General features: G+C 31.3%; 1 protein-coding gene across 1 annotated transcript in view; it reads right to left on the reverse strand.

Annotated features, from left to right (window-relative positions):
- Positions 1 to 3,693: 3,693 nt before the first annotated feature.
- Positions 3,694 to 14,704, reverse strand: part of LOC140052691 (importin-13-like) — a 37,998-nt gene continuing 26,987 nt past the window's right edge. The window contains exons 24-26 of the mRNA XM_072098373.1: positions 13,673 to 13,762; positions 13,146 to 13,327; positions 3,694 to 6,512 (exon numbers count right to left, since the gene is read on the reverse strand). Of these exons, the coding sequence (XP_071954474.1) occupies positions 6,419 to 6,512; positions 13,146 to 13,327; positions 13,673 to 13,762 (366 nt within the window). The 3' untranslated portion in view covers positions 3,694 to 6,418. The remainder of the gene's footprint in view (positions 6,513 to 13,145; positions 13,328 to 13,672; positions 13,763 to 14,704) is intronic.

Genomic DNA, 14,704 nt, shown 5'->3' on the forward strand with positions numbered 1-14,704 from the left:
GATACTGCCGTCGGTTGTTATGTACTGAGAAGGCTGTAAACTAATTTTGAAACCCGCCCTGGGGCGGGTATAATTGCTAGTAACAAATAACTGTAGCTTATAGTTATATTATGGTTTATTGAGAAAAATGAGGACAGTTTCTACAATGTGATTGTCTTGTATATAATAAGACCAAGGATTCCCTGATAAGACTAATTCGTTTCGTTCAAAGGATCATATTTCTTAGATTATCATGCCGTACACTTTGATTTTAAACTGACCAGCCAATCAAAGAGCTCGTCAGCACGTGATAACAGACCAAAGTCCGAAAAAAAAAATGACGGTATTATTAACATCACGGCGTGATGTAACTACAAAGAAATCTTGCAAATTTATCATTTCATTTACAATTTAAACTTCATCTGATAAACGAAACATTTTAACAATACTGCATACACGCAGGTTGTGTGTAAATGATAACCATTTATGCCTGGTCAATGACACTATGTTGCACAATTTGAAATGAATATACTGAAAAGAATATATTTAAATTGATAATTATAGAAATTAATATAAATAAGTAAAATAAAAAGAATTGTATAATTAAATATTAAAGTTTCTGCATAAAGATATAACATATTCGAACGAATAATATATTTATTGTGTTGTCGAAATACAAGACATAGAATAGAATAGGCTTATTGTTTTTACCTAGCAGCAAGGAAGAGCGACTATTTCCTGATTCTTCAATATAAATAATCGTTCTAAAAAATGAGTAGGCCTATATGGCATTAACAATTACCCCGTTACATCCGTCAAGGTTAAAGATATGTCGTCCCCTTAAAAAAAAGAAAATTTCAATTTTTTTTTTTAATATGCCATGTTAATGTCACACCTAATATTTATTCTCTTTGGCTAAAAATTGGATCGAAAAAAAGAATTATTTACCGAACAAAACTGTGATTTACAGAAAAAGGTCAACTGAAAGCCCATTGCATGTTTGACAATGAAGTTTTGGTTAAATTTAACGGTTTATTTTGTCTTTTTATAAGTGAAATGCGTGAAAAAAGGTAATGTTAGGCCTAATTTATTTGATTCGTTTATTATTAGGCCCCTAAACCAACTACGAGGTAGCAATGATAATTTCTGAATGAAGTACCGGTATGTTGAAATCATCAATGGATGTACAGTACTGAACATAATATTAATAACACAAGTTCCTTCAAACTGAAATTGAAGGAACGCCTAGTTTCATTTGTGCTTGGAGTCTATGATTCTAAAAGTACCGTTTACACAATGTAAGATAACAATGAATAAAAACTAATATTTTTACAGTGATAATACATCCGAATCCGGTACAAAATAATCATTGTACAATATCATTAGGAAACTGGAGTAATTGCACAATAACTATATACAATATATTTTTCTTAAAAGTTTCAGTAAAGGATCCGTAATTGTAGATAATTGTACGTAGACGATCTACTCATTATTCTCAATAACATACATGTAAGTACGATTATGGCTGAAAATGTCCCAAACAAAACCCATGAAGCTTCGCGGACGCGGAGTAGCCTACATGTTAGACCCCTGTCTTTTATTATTGCTGACTATTTTTCTCAAATGTTAAGGTACAACATTCATCCAGATCTATGTGTTGCCTTTTCAATTTATCTCTTTAAGGACTTGATTTCCTTTTATTATTTTGTTCTTTGTATTTTGATGATGAATAAAGAATATTTGTTTTTATTTTATTTGTTAAAGGGTCATTGTCACGATTTACGAATCATAAAGATAACAATATATACCATAGAGGAAATAATTACATATCAATACGTATTTCGCAAGCAATATCATTACCAGTAAGGCCCACGTTAGAAATGTCACAGCCTCAAAGTCAAAGTTTGAAAGTACTTTAGGGAAGACACTGGTCTTTTCACAGGAAACGGATACATGAGCGTAACTATTATGTTGTTCCCATTCGGGATTAACTGAATGTGCTAAGGCGTATAAAATAGTTCCTGTAGTTTGAACGGGAGTGAACTTTTGCTTCGGCTTTAAAGAAATATTCCTGAATGATTTTAATAATGTATCTATAGCTATATTTATATAAGATAATAATATTTTTATAAAAGAAAAACTTTTAGAGACTCTACTGAAAAAAAACCCACATTAGTAATACACACTGTAGTACACATACTACTAAATGGTACCCTACACAGTCACTCTGGAAGTCCCATAAGATACGGTATGCTTGAATTGGAAAGTTCGTGAACAAGGCCATATACATGGCTGCAGTCGCGTGCTCAAGTTAGTGTTTACCGACCGACCGACCGCCCAAACGACCAGCATAGTGAGCTGTAGAGTCGCGACTAAAAATAGCATTTTGGAAATGTTTAAATAATGCATTTAATACTATTAAGTATTCGATGAAAATCTAGCTTGAATCTATTATTAAATTAAACCTAATAATCACAACTGAGAAGAAATGTTAATTAGTTAATCTAGAAGCAGTTGATGAAGAAAAAGAGGTATAATCCCCGGTCTCTATGCGAATTACAACCGCTAGTTAGTACCCAGGAATTTCGTACTTTCTTCGGTCTAAAATGAAGTACGGTACCACTTTATTCCCATTCAATAGACTTGAATACACTTTAATTTACGGGGTACTATTGCTAACATGATTCCCGATAACCGGTTATGAACTTTAATTGGATTTTTGCTTGAAATCGATTTTCAAGACGATCAAAACAACATCATTATTTTACCACCAGTACAGCATTTTGTAAATATGAGGGTTTCCCTTTGGTACTACCTTGACCTACATTATAACAATAGGTTTATGAAACTGTCATAAACGAGGCCTGAGGATTTGCCAGTGTACGTAAACAATAAATTTATGTTATTATTTATTAAGCATGCTTTTCTTTACATGCAAAGAGCCATACGGTGTGTGGATGATCAACTTTTAGTTGCAATCCTATTGGTAGTTAAGAAATATCATTTAACTCATTGGCCATTCTATGCAAATTACATCTGCGTCATATTATAATCAGTTTTAAGAATCAGTTTAGGCGAATTTAGAAGAAATTAAGCCGGGTGTACAGTAGTTCTATTGGCCTACTTTATTTTACAATATTACCACGGCTTTAATGGATCCACCCCGTGTCTTCTTAAACCCATGTGAGGGGTGTGTGGGAGTTAGATGTAGGCCTATCAGGCCTACCTTAAATGAATGGGTCGAGGAGCCGATAGCATTTAAACATTGTTTATAAAGGTCAGAAGCAGATACAGCTGATAATAATAGAATTCTAATAATGATTGATAATCACAAAAAAGGTACCATAAAACTAATCCAATGTTCGTTTATCTTTCCTAAATGTAAATTGTAAAATTGTTTATTTAGATTAGGCCTAATATTTAAATTTTATATTGTATTAATTATTTTTAATTGATAGGCCTATACAGCAGAACCCTTTTTAAAGGGACTTTCAAACCCAAATAAGAATGACCCCTACTTTAGCCGTTTGCCGCAGTGTTATATCTTACCATAGAGATATTATAGTTATAGTTATTATAGTTCACATGATCTTACCTCGTTCAATTCCCTACGGGAAATTTCCCCTTAATAGTGGTGTCCAAAATAAATAGTTTATTGAAAATGATTGAAAGTGTATTTCAGTTGAAAAATAATACTAAATAAATAAATGCCTATTTAAAAGCTTGAACAATGTTTATTGCAGTCAAACATCCAGTCTTATACTACATTTTTACAATAATTCCAGACAAAAAAAACCAAAACGGGTGTTACAATTTAAACCCGTTTACAATAACGAATTCCGGATACCGTATAATAAACGGATGTGTCTGTCCGGCCACCGGACCGAATTCGAACTCAGGGTAAACATAGCTTAAATCTGGTAAGCAGAAATTACTATCTGTACAACTTTACCAGAATTGTTTACAAAAATAATTTTTAAAATACTACTACTAATATAATAGTTATTGTTACCACGTTCATAGAGTTTAATTACAGTACTATTAGGATGTGTCAAAATTAGCTGCCATTTGGACAATATCTGATATACTGTATATAGTAAACATGTTTTGCTATAAATTCCAAGAAATTAAACGGTTTAGTTTATAATTTACAAACGTTTCTATTGTAAAACTTTCTACCAGCCATTTTAAATAAAGTAATTTATTGGAAAAAGAAAATTGTTATTTTGCTTTGATTAAAAATGAAATTTCATAAATGAAGTTTTACAAGTAAAGAGTGGTTCCCTGTTAAAAATGTGTTCGCAAGGGCGAAACACAATAAAAACATCGCCAGAAATAAAAGCACACATACTGTACCCATACCAACACTCGGTTTAAAGGGAAACTTTGGGTTTAAAATTTTATTTTTATAAATCATAAATCTTTTTGATAATAACCCCAGTATCAGAGCAGCTCATAAAAGCATAACTTGATTCCAAAATTAGAAGGAACATACAAATTAAAGTATACAGATAAAGATAGCACCTGTTTACACATAATTTACAATTTACAAAAACTCTGTACTTCTTAAAAATTCAAATAAACAGAAAAAAAAAACAACAATCTTCAACATTATTTAGAAAATATACATTTAACATAACACTAGAAATAATTTCTTAACTTTCATTTACATAATTGTTTTTGAACTTTTATACTTATTCCAAAATCATAATCCATTTTCAACTTATATTGTCTGAATGAATAATAAGAAAAGAATTAATTAGATGAGAGGAACTGAACCACATAATTGAAAATAAATATTTTGTATGAAATAAAGACAGAATCAGTGAGTGATAAATGTTTTCATTTCTAATCTGAGCATTGGACTCTGGACTTATCTACTTAGTGCAGGTGCCTTACCATTGGACCACTCAGCTTTCATGGTAAGGTACAGTCCGATTGAATATCGACTCTTTCACTCATAAACAATAATGCAATTAACTAATATATATACAGACAAGATGCCAATTGTTACACATGTGCGAGAAAACATGTACATGCACTCATGCACTGATTAACTGTACCTTTATGTGGTGTCACCAATATTTAATAAGTAGTATTGTATGTATGGTACAGCATTAAAAGCCGTATATATAACATTAAACTGAATCCCCAGATGCTTTATCTAGCTGCAATAATGTTGTTTACCTTACAACAAACCTTTAACAAATGGGGGAGGTGGGGGTGGGAAGTGGTGAGGAGGTACACTGAACACCACATACTATTTATGTTAAAAATGGTTCATTCTATTCTATGCATAAGTAAATCCAGGGAACGCAAAATCTGGGACTTTCTGTATTGTTTATATGAAGAGAAATAGTTACAAAACAAAATAATTGCATTGTGTTTATCGTTTGACCGTTGCCTCTTTTAGACCCAATATTTTGTTTCTCACTGGTATGCTAATTATAACCATTTCAAGTAGGCAACTGAACTAATTTCAATATAACTAACCTACAAAGTACAGTATTGGCTGAAATTGTGTTATTGGGCTTAATGACCTTTGCCTACATTACGTTAAAGTGACCAAAATACGCAATTTATCAGTGCTGTCACATGCGCTGTCTAAACAATTATATGGTTGTATTGTTGACTTGATAACTATCTTTTACAGATAGACTTTGAAGTATTATAAATATTATTGATAAATGTCAAAATAACAGAGTGGCATACAAAGGAAATCAATAATAAGTCAGCAAAAATTAATCTAGTAACTTTACTGTGATAACACATTACGATTGTTGCATCAGAGAATGAAATGTTTTAATTTTGATTTATCTGTTTGTCTTGTTGAATTTTTTCTATTTACTCATTTTTAAACAGTCTTATTTTCAAATGAAATAAATAAATTTAAGTGCAATAAATAAAACGTAAAAATTAACGTATCTACCTAGGTTTTTAAAAATGGGTAAATAGACCTACACTTTAGAAACTATAAATAAATATTAGCAACCCTTCGTTTTTCATGACGTGTAATGTGTATACACAGTTATTCAGTGTAATAGTCATTCTGCACAAAGTCTGTGACTTCAACAAGTGACAGCAGCATTTGACGACTGATGACAAAACTACTAGTTCATTGTGCGCATGTGGAAATATTGGGACAGGTATCCTCGCTGCTCACCTCGACAAAGGTTTGATGGTTTCTAGGTCCAGCCGATCAACCTGACCTACGTTGCCAGTCAACTCTCGACCGTTGCAAATCAAAAGCTCAAAATATATCAATATAAGTGTACAGTTTTTAAATTCGAACCATGATTTCAATGTTAATTTGATTACAGATCTTCAACAAAAGTTCCATATAAAAATCCACATGACAACAAAAATTGTTTGTTTGGATTCGAACGTCTTGGTTACCAGCATCTTAATCACCACACCATAGACATTCTCGACAAAACACTTAGAAATCAGCGTATTCTGTTCCTAGAAGACCCCTACAGAGAAGACTGAACTCCTTCACAATATCACGAAATTGACGTTTATTCGCTCGTTCTCTGAAAGACACAACACAATTTTCGAAATTGGTTTAGTATTAAAGTTATAATCCAAATTTGTTGAGGTGGAAGTCAGATCGAGATTGTGAAGCATCTGATTGTGCAACAAACTTTTGGCGATCATTTGAAATCAATTTCAAGTTCTTAAGATCAGTACTTTGTAATTGTAAAAAAAAAAAAAAAAAAAAAAAAAGCTTTTAAAAATTTAACACTTTATACAAAAAGTACAATAGACAACAGTAATTCGTAAGTTTGGTGGAATCATTCATGATTTACCTAATGGCATTGTAATCGAGCCACAATAACAAATATACGTATTGGTTTAGTGAACAGCAGCCAGGATGGATCAAATATTCTTATTTTATCTAGTAGTACAGTAGTACAATTTATTGAGGTGTAGCAATCTTGGCGCAAATTGTTTATTTTAGTAGAGTAGATAGAACACTAAACATTGCCTATTAGTGCATATTTGATCTTCCAATCAATAATGATCTTAAAGGAAGTAAAAATTACTGAAATACAAGATGAAGGTAACAAGCAAACATATGAATGACAGATGGGGCTCTGTCCACCTGGTAACTTGTTTGCTAGATTGCATAATGCCAAGTTTTAATCCAGGGTCCACCTGGGTTTACATCCAGGGCGATGTATTGTTTCTTATCAGCTGAATGGTGCATTGTATCAGGTACGCTGCACAATGTAATTAATAAGTTAAATATTATCACAAAAATTATCATAATCTATGATCTTTATACAATGTTAATTTGTATACAGTTCAATTGTGACCCAATTCATACTGTTTGCTTGTATTTGAAATTGACAGCATATTTTCTGCAAGGTAATCAATTACAGTATTATGTAAGACTTGCAAAATGGATTATCTATTTAATGTGATTAATTCTCTTAACTTTTGAGGGATGTTCAGAGTACAGTATTGACATTATAGAGGTTTCGTATAGTGAAGTCACCTTATAATTAGTGTTATAATTTAACCAAGCCCTGTTTCTGCTGCGAAAAAATAACTGATTATTAACCGTATGAATAAGTTAACTCAATTTCTTGACAGCAGAAACAGGACAAATTTTCAATAATCAGTTTATTGCAGCATGGTTAAAGCACCCCAACCATATTGAGGGTTAGAACGCCATTTAACAGGTTAACACTGTTAACGCAACTTTTAGCTCCATAGCAAAAAAATTGGGTTTTTTTTTACAGCTGTAGTATCTTTAAAATGTGATCACCGTGATCCTATAGAATTTTGGGTTAATTCTAACAATTTTTATAATTATAAACAGTAATTTTGGAGCACAAACATTTTATTTAAAACAAATGGTTTATTGGGGGCTATCTACAGCAGAAACAGGCCTAAAGTATCAAACATGTTGAATAAAACTTTCTATGCTGGCCTTTCTTACTGATTTAAATTCCATGATATCAGTATAATCATGAAAGGAAAACATTCAACACGAAAACATGAACCAATGATTATGTACTGTAAATTACACATGATCATCAGTAGTAAAGGTTAAATTATGTTTCAATAAGTTAGTACAGTACGTATACTTTTTCAATAGCACTATCTGAAACTGAAAGTTGAAATGTATTATTGTTTCTGGGGTCTTTCTCGAGACCAGAAACTTGATTTTTTTCTAGAGAAGACCCCAAATGATGGCTTATTACCATATTTTCATTAAAAAAATGTACACACCTATATATTATACTGTTTAATGCCATTGTTGAACAAATAAATGGTTTTTTTTTTTAACTTTTTGAAATGTCCTCTGTAAGTATGATACTCAAAACAATGAAATAAACACACCATCGTGTTTCAATATTTCAACATTAATTAAGTCACAAATGACCTGCTTGATTTTGAAATACACCTAAAATATGTTGAAATATCCAATTCTATCCTAATGGATTTCCTTGTGTAGGTTATACTTTCGATAGGATATTATATTTCTTTATGAGCCACTTTGGTTGCTCATAGTTTAATTAAGCACATATTTTTTATATTTTGTCTTTAGGCACATGTGGCCAGCGATGAACAATAGTAAACTGTCCTATCAGATAGGTGGTAATCTCCCTGGTACACAGGGGCTATTTTGTAAACCAGTTCACCAGGGTAACCCCCTACTCGTTTTGAATGATGAACTGGGTTCTTTAAATTGAACACATGTTATAACTATGTAAACTGGACCTTTGGTTTATAGTCCTTATCCGAGAAGACTTGTTCCACCACCAGAACTAGGAGGGAGTCGGCCTCGAACCATGCATATATTGCTGGCTCTTTTAAGTATGGTAAACGGCGCCCCTGTCTTAACCGCTCAGCCATTTGACTCTTAACTCTTGACCGACAATGACAAATTTAAGTGAAATTGATCTATTATTGCAACTTGATTGACTTATGAAACAATGTAATCATTCTTGACCTCTCATAATATTTAATACTGGTATTTCCATTGTATTTAAATGACCCAAAAAAATGTTAACTATATAATATTTTATATCATTTGCTTTATATAGCGACTCACAATTTCAAAATATGTGTACAGTAGTTGTACAGTAAACAGTTTAATTATTATTATTTTTGTTTTAATATCCTAAATTTTTTTATTTTAATTTAATTTTATGTCAACTGTTGTAATGCAAATTATTTTATTGTTCACTATTTTTTTTAGTTGTTCCTTTCTTTCTGTAAAATATACTTTTATTTCCCATTTTCGAGAATGACCTTACGGTAAAAACTGTTTTCATTTAAAAATAAATCTCATTATTATTACTAGGTACACTTTTAATAACTTGATAAAAAGCTAATTTTTAATTTAGAGTCCTATAATATCTCATATATGATCTTTAAAAACAAAACATTCAAACTTAAAAGGAAACAAAATGTATTGTCTTATCATTGGGGTTTATACAGATTTTAAAGTAAAACTCTTTCAATTAGATTTTAAAATACTATGGCAGAATAATGATAGGCATCTCTATTTTCCTTGTATCCTTGTATACATTCAGATTACACAAGGGTAATTATTTCAACTCCTCATATTTGCTTACCTTTACCTTTACAAATTATTGCTGACATTGTATATTAAACGTTTGCATTCTGATTATTACTACACATTATATTATGTATTTATGAGATAGAGTAGGATATTGACATTAGCTGAGAAAAAAGACAGAAAAATGGGTGCTTTACAAGGTGACATTGTATTAACATCATGATGATTTTATTGGAGTTATCTAGTGTCGGATAAAAAGAAATATATAAAATAAAGTTATACAATAAAAAGAAAAATCCTATTTCTATAATCCCTCAATAACTAATTTAGGCTAAACATGGACACAGTACCATAACACTGTATGATTTGAATCCACAAATATGGTATTAAATTATAGCATAAACTGGGCTAGCCTCAGCTAATATTAAATATATATATGATATTAACAAATCCTATCGAATTTGAACAATAAAAAACTCCAGTGGCCTAATATAATGGTTAGGGCTGATATCAGGCAAAAAGTTTGAATTTCGATTTGAGGTGGCTTTTTCTCATACTCACAGATTTCCTCATCTTTACCATTTTTAGATTAATCAATTAATATTTACTAACTGTATATCACTCACTGGTTTAGAATTTCTGTGCCTGTCAATTTATATTAATAAATCAAATTCCATACAGTTGAAACTATTGTTAAAAAATGGGCATTGATGGCCATGGGTAACTGTCAAATAAATGACAGATAAAAATGATACCAACTTAACAACCGCATCAAGGCACACATAGTTTACAAGCACATTAATGTACTTATGACATAGAATATTGACTTTAACAGGAGAAAAGCAAATTAACAAATTTAACAATAGGTGTTTTTACAAGGTGACATTGTAATAAACATTCGTCATTGTTAACAATAACATTATTTGATTTGAATTATGTAATACTGTACATACATCAAAACAATAGGAAAACAGATAAAAGGATAGTAGCTAAGTTTCCTTGAAAATGCAAATGCAAAAGTGGTCTCTCCACAGCATTATATTTTGCTTTTGGTGATCCTGCCGGCCTTTGGGGTGAAAGTTTAGTTATTTTTTAGTTTATTTTGCCGCTGTCTATATTTCTAAATTCTAATTAAACAAATTGGTGACAGACTTTATAAATTTTTAAACCTAAGCAAATATTGTAAATGACATTTATAATGTTAAATTTACTTATTTTAAAGATGTATTGTCTCTTTGTCAAATTCCAAAAAAAAAATAAAAATAAAAAGGTTTTGAAAAAAAGTGGGTCATTTTGAAGTATCATAATAGTTATTAACTTTCACCAAAAATTAGTCGAAAAAAAATCATTTAACTGAAATAAAGACTTCCAGTCAAAGTTTTCGATCAAAACATATCTTATAATGCAATGCGCTTATTTGGCTACTCTGTATGCATTAAATCATAAAACTTCCTCGCGATCTGTGTGAAAACACCTTCTCAACCGTGACGAGTTGTAAACAATCCTAATTAGCATCATGCATAATGTATACTCATGGTTTAAAATCTTTGTTTACTTTTGCTCGCGACTATTTTCCAGACGAAATGTAATCAAATTAATTTAGCTGTTAATTACGTAAAATGGTTGTTTTTGGCCTGAATTTTTGACTTAAAGTGAATAACTTTAATATTACTTTGATATGGCCAATTAGTATATTTTGACCTTCATTTTTTTGTGTTTTAAGGGACAATACATCTTTAATTTACAAAGTCAGTAACTATTTGTACCATTTAGGTCAATACAAATATATATATATATTGTAGAAATGGTGGCAATCTTATTGATTATAACTACTAATCTTTTCACTTTGTTGCTGACGCCCTCTAGTATTTATATCTTGTCCATGGTATCAACACAGTAAGAGAAGTGACTAATACTAATTGCTTTCTTAACCTCAAACTTTCGTTTTGTAATTTATTTAAAACATTATGTAACAATGGGAATTTCCAGAGTTCCTTCTATATGTTTTCAATCCAGCTTATTATCTATAAATAACTGGGTAATTTATTATTTTATAAATACTATCTACTATATAAATCAACTATGAACTTTATGGTATTTTCCATCAAACAGATATTAGTGCCAGATAAAACAAGTGCAAATATTAATTATCTTCAAATGATAACTAAATAAAACGTCACAAAAAATCATTTGTACCTTATTATTGAAAAGATAAAAAAAGAGAGTTAAACTTTGTACATTACAAAAGGCGCTGTCAACAAAAATTGTTAACGAGAGCAAACTTCAAAGTCATGACTTTGACATAAGCGTAACATTCTCAGAGGTCGTTGTTAGGGAGAAAAAAAAATTGATGGCTACACTGTATTAAACTGTAAACTCTCTCAATACATTCTCATTTGCTTGTTTTCAGTTTCGAATACAATTTCCAGGGGAAAATCACAGATTTTGATTTCTGTGTAGGGCCTAAAAATTTTAATAACAAAGTGCTGAACTTAAGATAATACACTCAATCCTTTGCATTACAATTTTTGAAATTTAGTGGATGAAAGGAGGTGGTGGTTTGGGGAGCCTCTCAATAGAGAGACTTTTAATATACTATATCTGTTTTGTTTGTTCAAATGGTTTAGAACATCTGCATATGAAGCAGAAGGTTCCGAGTTTGACTGTCAATCGGGGTGGCTTTTTCTCATTCTCACCGATTTCCTCAATTCTAAATAAATTAATTTTCAGTATGTTACCAGGCAGTTTGAAATTCCTTCCTTTAAAACAAAATAAATTCCTTGTTACACTCGCATTGAAGTTCTAATTTCATGAAAATTTCATGAACATACATCAGACAGAGCAGTTACTCTATAATTTTGCGCATCCATCCCATAATATTCGCGCTACTTTTATATAGTCAAGTAGTTTATATTGTGTCGATATTCTTTGTTAGTATCTGCAGAATGGTATTGAAGATGCACCAAATCATTTGTAGTGTCTGATATCAATTAATATCACAATCAGTTGCTACTGATAAACATACTAAAACAAATCCTATGAAGTCAAACTGGGGACATGACCTTAATTCTTTGACCTACGACGGAATGTGGGAAGAAAATTGCAAATCATTTTAGTAGAGGGACAAACAATTGGAAGAAGCGCAAGTATCTGCAGTGTAAGGAAAAATGTTTTGCAATCCACATAACAATAAAACTGTATAGTTTCAACTACAAAACTTGTAATTTGAGGTCTAAAAAAAGATGGGTGTTCAGCTACATGGTGTAATAAGTGTATTGTAGCTGAATACCTTGGCTATCAATTACTGTATCTTTTTTCTTAAGTCAAGATAGTTATGAAGTGCATAAGTGAAAAAGTGAGCCTTTATTTATCGTTTTATCTTATGGAATCAACTTTTTCATACAAGATTTAAGAACAAATATTTAAAAATGTTTGCTTAGGTCCATTTTGAAGATTAACTTAAGCAAAATCATTGACATAGTTAAGATTTCTTATGCTAAGCATGGTTGATAAATCTGACTTATGGCGCAGTTGATAAATAACCCACAAATGCAATTCACTTGACTTTCACATTGAACAGAATGACACAACGATTACGAAACAAGAATAAAAAACTTAATGAACTCACCTCATTAAACTTTTAGCAAACTGTTCTCGTTGCACTTTGTTAGCCCTTGGTAATTCTAACGTATGACTCATAATCACTTCGGGCATTATCGTGGTGAAGTGACTGTTGCAGTTCTTGCTGTACGAGAAAATGACATCACTCATCGGTTCCACCAGCGATCGAGGAGCAGCACCACTAATAGCCTGAAAATCATGTGATTTAATTAATGCATTTATAATTCTAAATATGATGATACCCAATCATAATACACAATGAATAGGGATTGGCTATGGTGTTAATAAATTTCCCGATTTTTGTTTCATGAGAAGGTGTCCTTCAAGGAAGGGGTAAAACTGTACAAAAAAAGTGAACAATAAAATTTCTGTATTTTTAATGGAACACTGGTTTCTTTCAAGATCATTTTACACCTTGACTTCACAGTAAACCAGGTATTTTGAAAATTTGATGGCAGATGAGTTGGGTGGTGTGACTGTATAAGTATTGGTGATTTTAGCAAATGAGTAGATTTTATATACGGATTCAAATACCTTTATAAGTAATTCAAGAAGTGCTTGGCCTTGCTGAGTGACTGTTTGAGCGTACATTGGAACCTTATTAGATTGCGCTATAAAAATGTTCTAAAAAAAAAAAAAACAACTTTAACGCAATGATTTAAAAAAACGAAAAGAATTGAACACAGTAACATGGAACTGTATACTCAATCAACAAGTTCACCCTTCCACTAAATGGTTAACATACTTAAGTTTGAATATGCATACAGTATCCCCTCTCTCCTGAGCTAAAAACATGCTTTCTATTCCTACAAGAGACTGATATTTTCACTAATGGAAACCACATACTACACACATATTCACTCCAATACACATCTTTTCTGTTTCAAAAACATAGAGACATGAATTTATTATCTACAGTATACTAATAAACATATGCACTCTTTTAAATTGGCAATTCAACCCAATAACACTAACCCAGAAGAGGTATATACAAGGTATCTCTATGGAGTAGAGGAGTAGAATATAGAGGAGTCTCTCATGTGGGTGGGTAAATGTCACAGCGGTACTGCTGTTGTCCAGATATGCATTAAAACATTCCAGCACTACTATCAAGTCCAGGTACCTTCTTTGACGTGTACGGTACAATGTAAATATTACATTGAGAATGTTTACCTTTGTTTGCCTACGTGAGATCATTCATGAGATATTTTAAATGGTTCAATTGTTTGGAGTACTTGACACTATGTGTAATAGTGTTAATACTGTCACCTTAAGCATACAGTCCAAAAAATGACATTACGAAATCGTAGAACAATGTTTAGTATATCAAAAGCGGGTAACTAAAGCTCTGAAACCACACAAAGTCCTTTACTTGTTTGACTTCTGTAGAAAAATATAATTTTCTTTGTGTCCGCCATACTGACTAATATCATAAATCTCACAATACACATGAACACATAATACAATAATAATTAATTATGTATCTAATATTTAATTTCACTGTAATACGGAGTGAGTGCATACTGTAACTATACATTTAAAGCACAATTGAGTTATAAATATCGG

This window comes from Antedon mediterranea, chromosome 6, assembly GCF_964355755.1.
Source record: "Antedon mediterranea chromosome 6, ecAntMedi1.1, whole genome shotgun sequence".
Lineage (NCBI taxonomy): Eukaryota > Metazoa > Echinodermata > Crinoidea > Comatulida > Antedonidae > Antedon > Antedon mediterranea.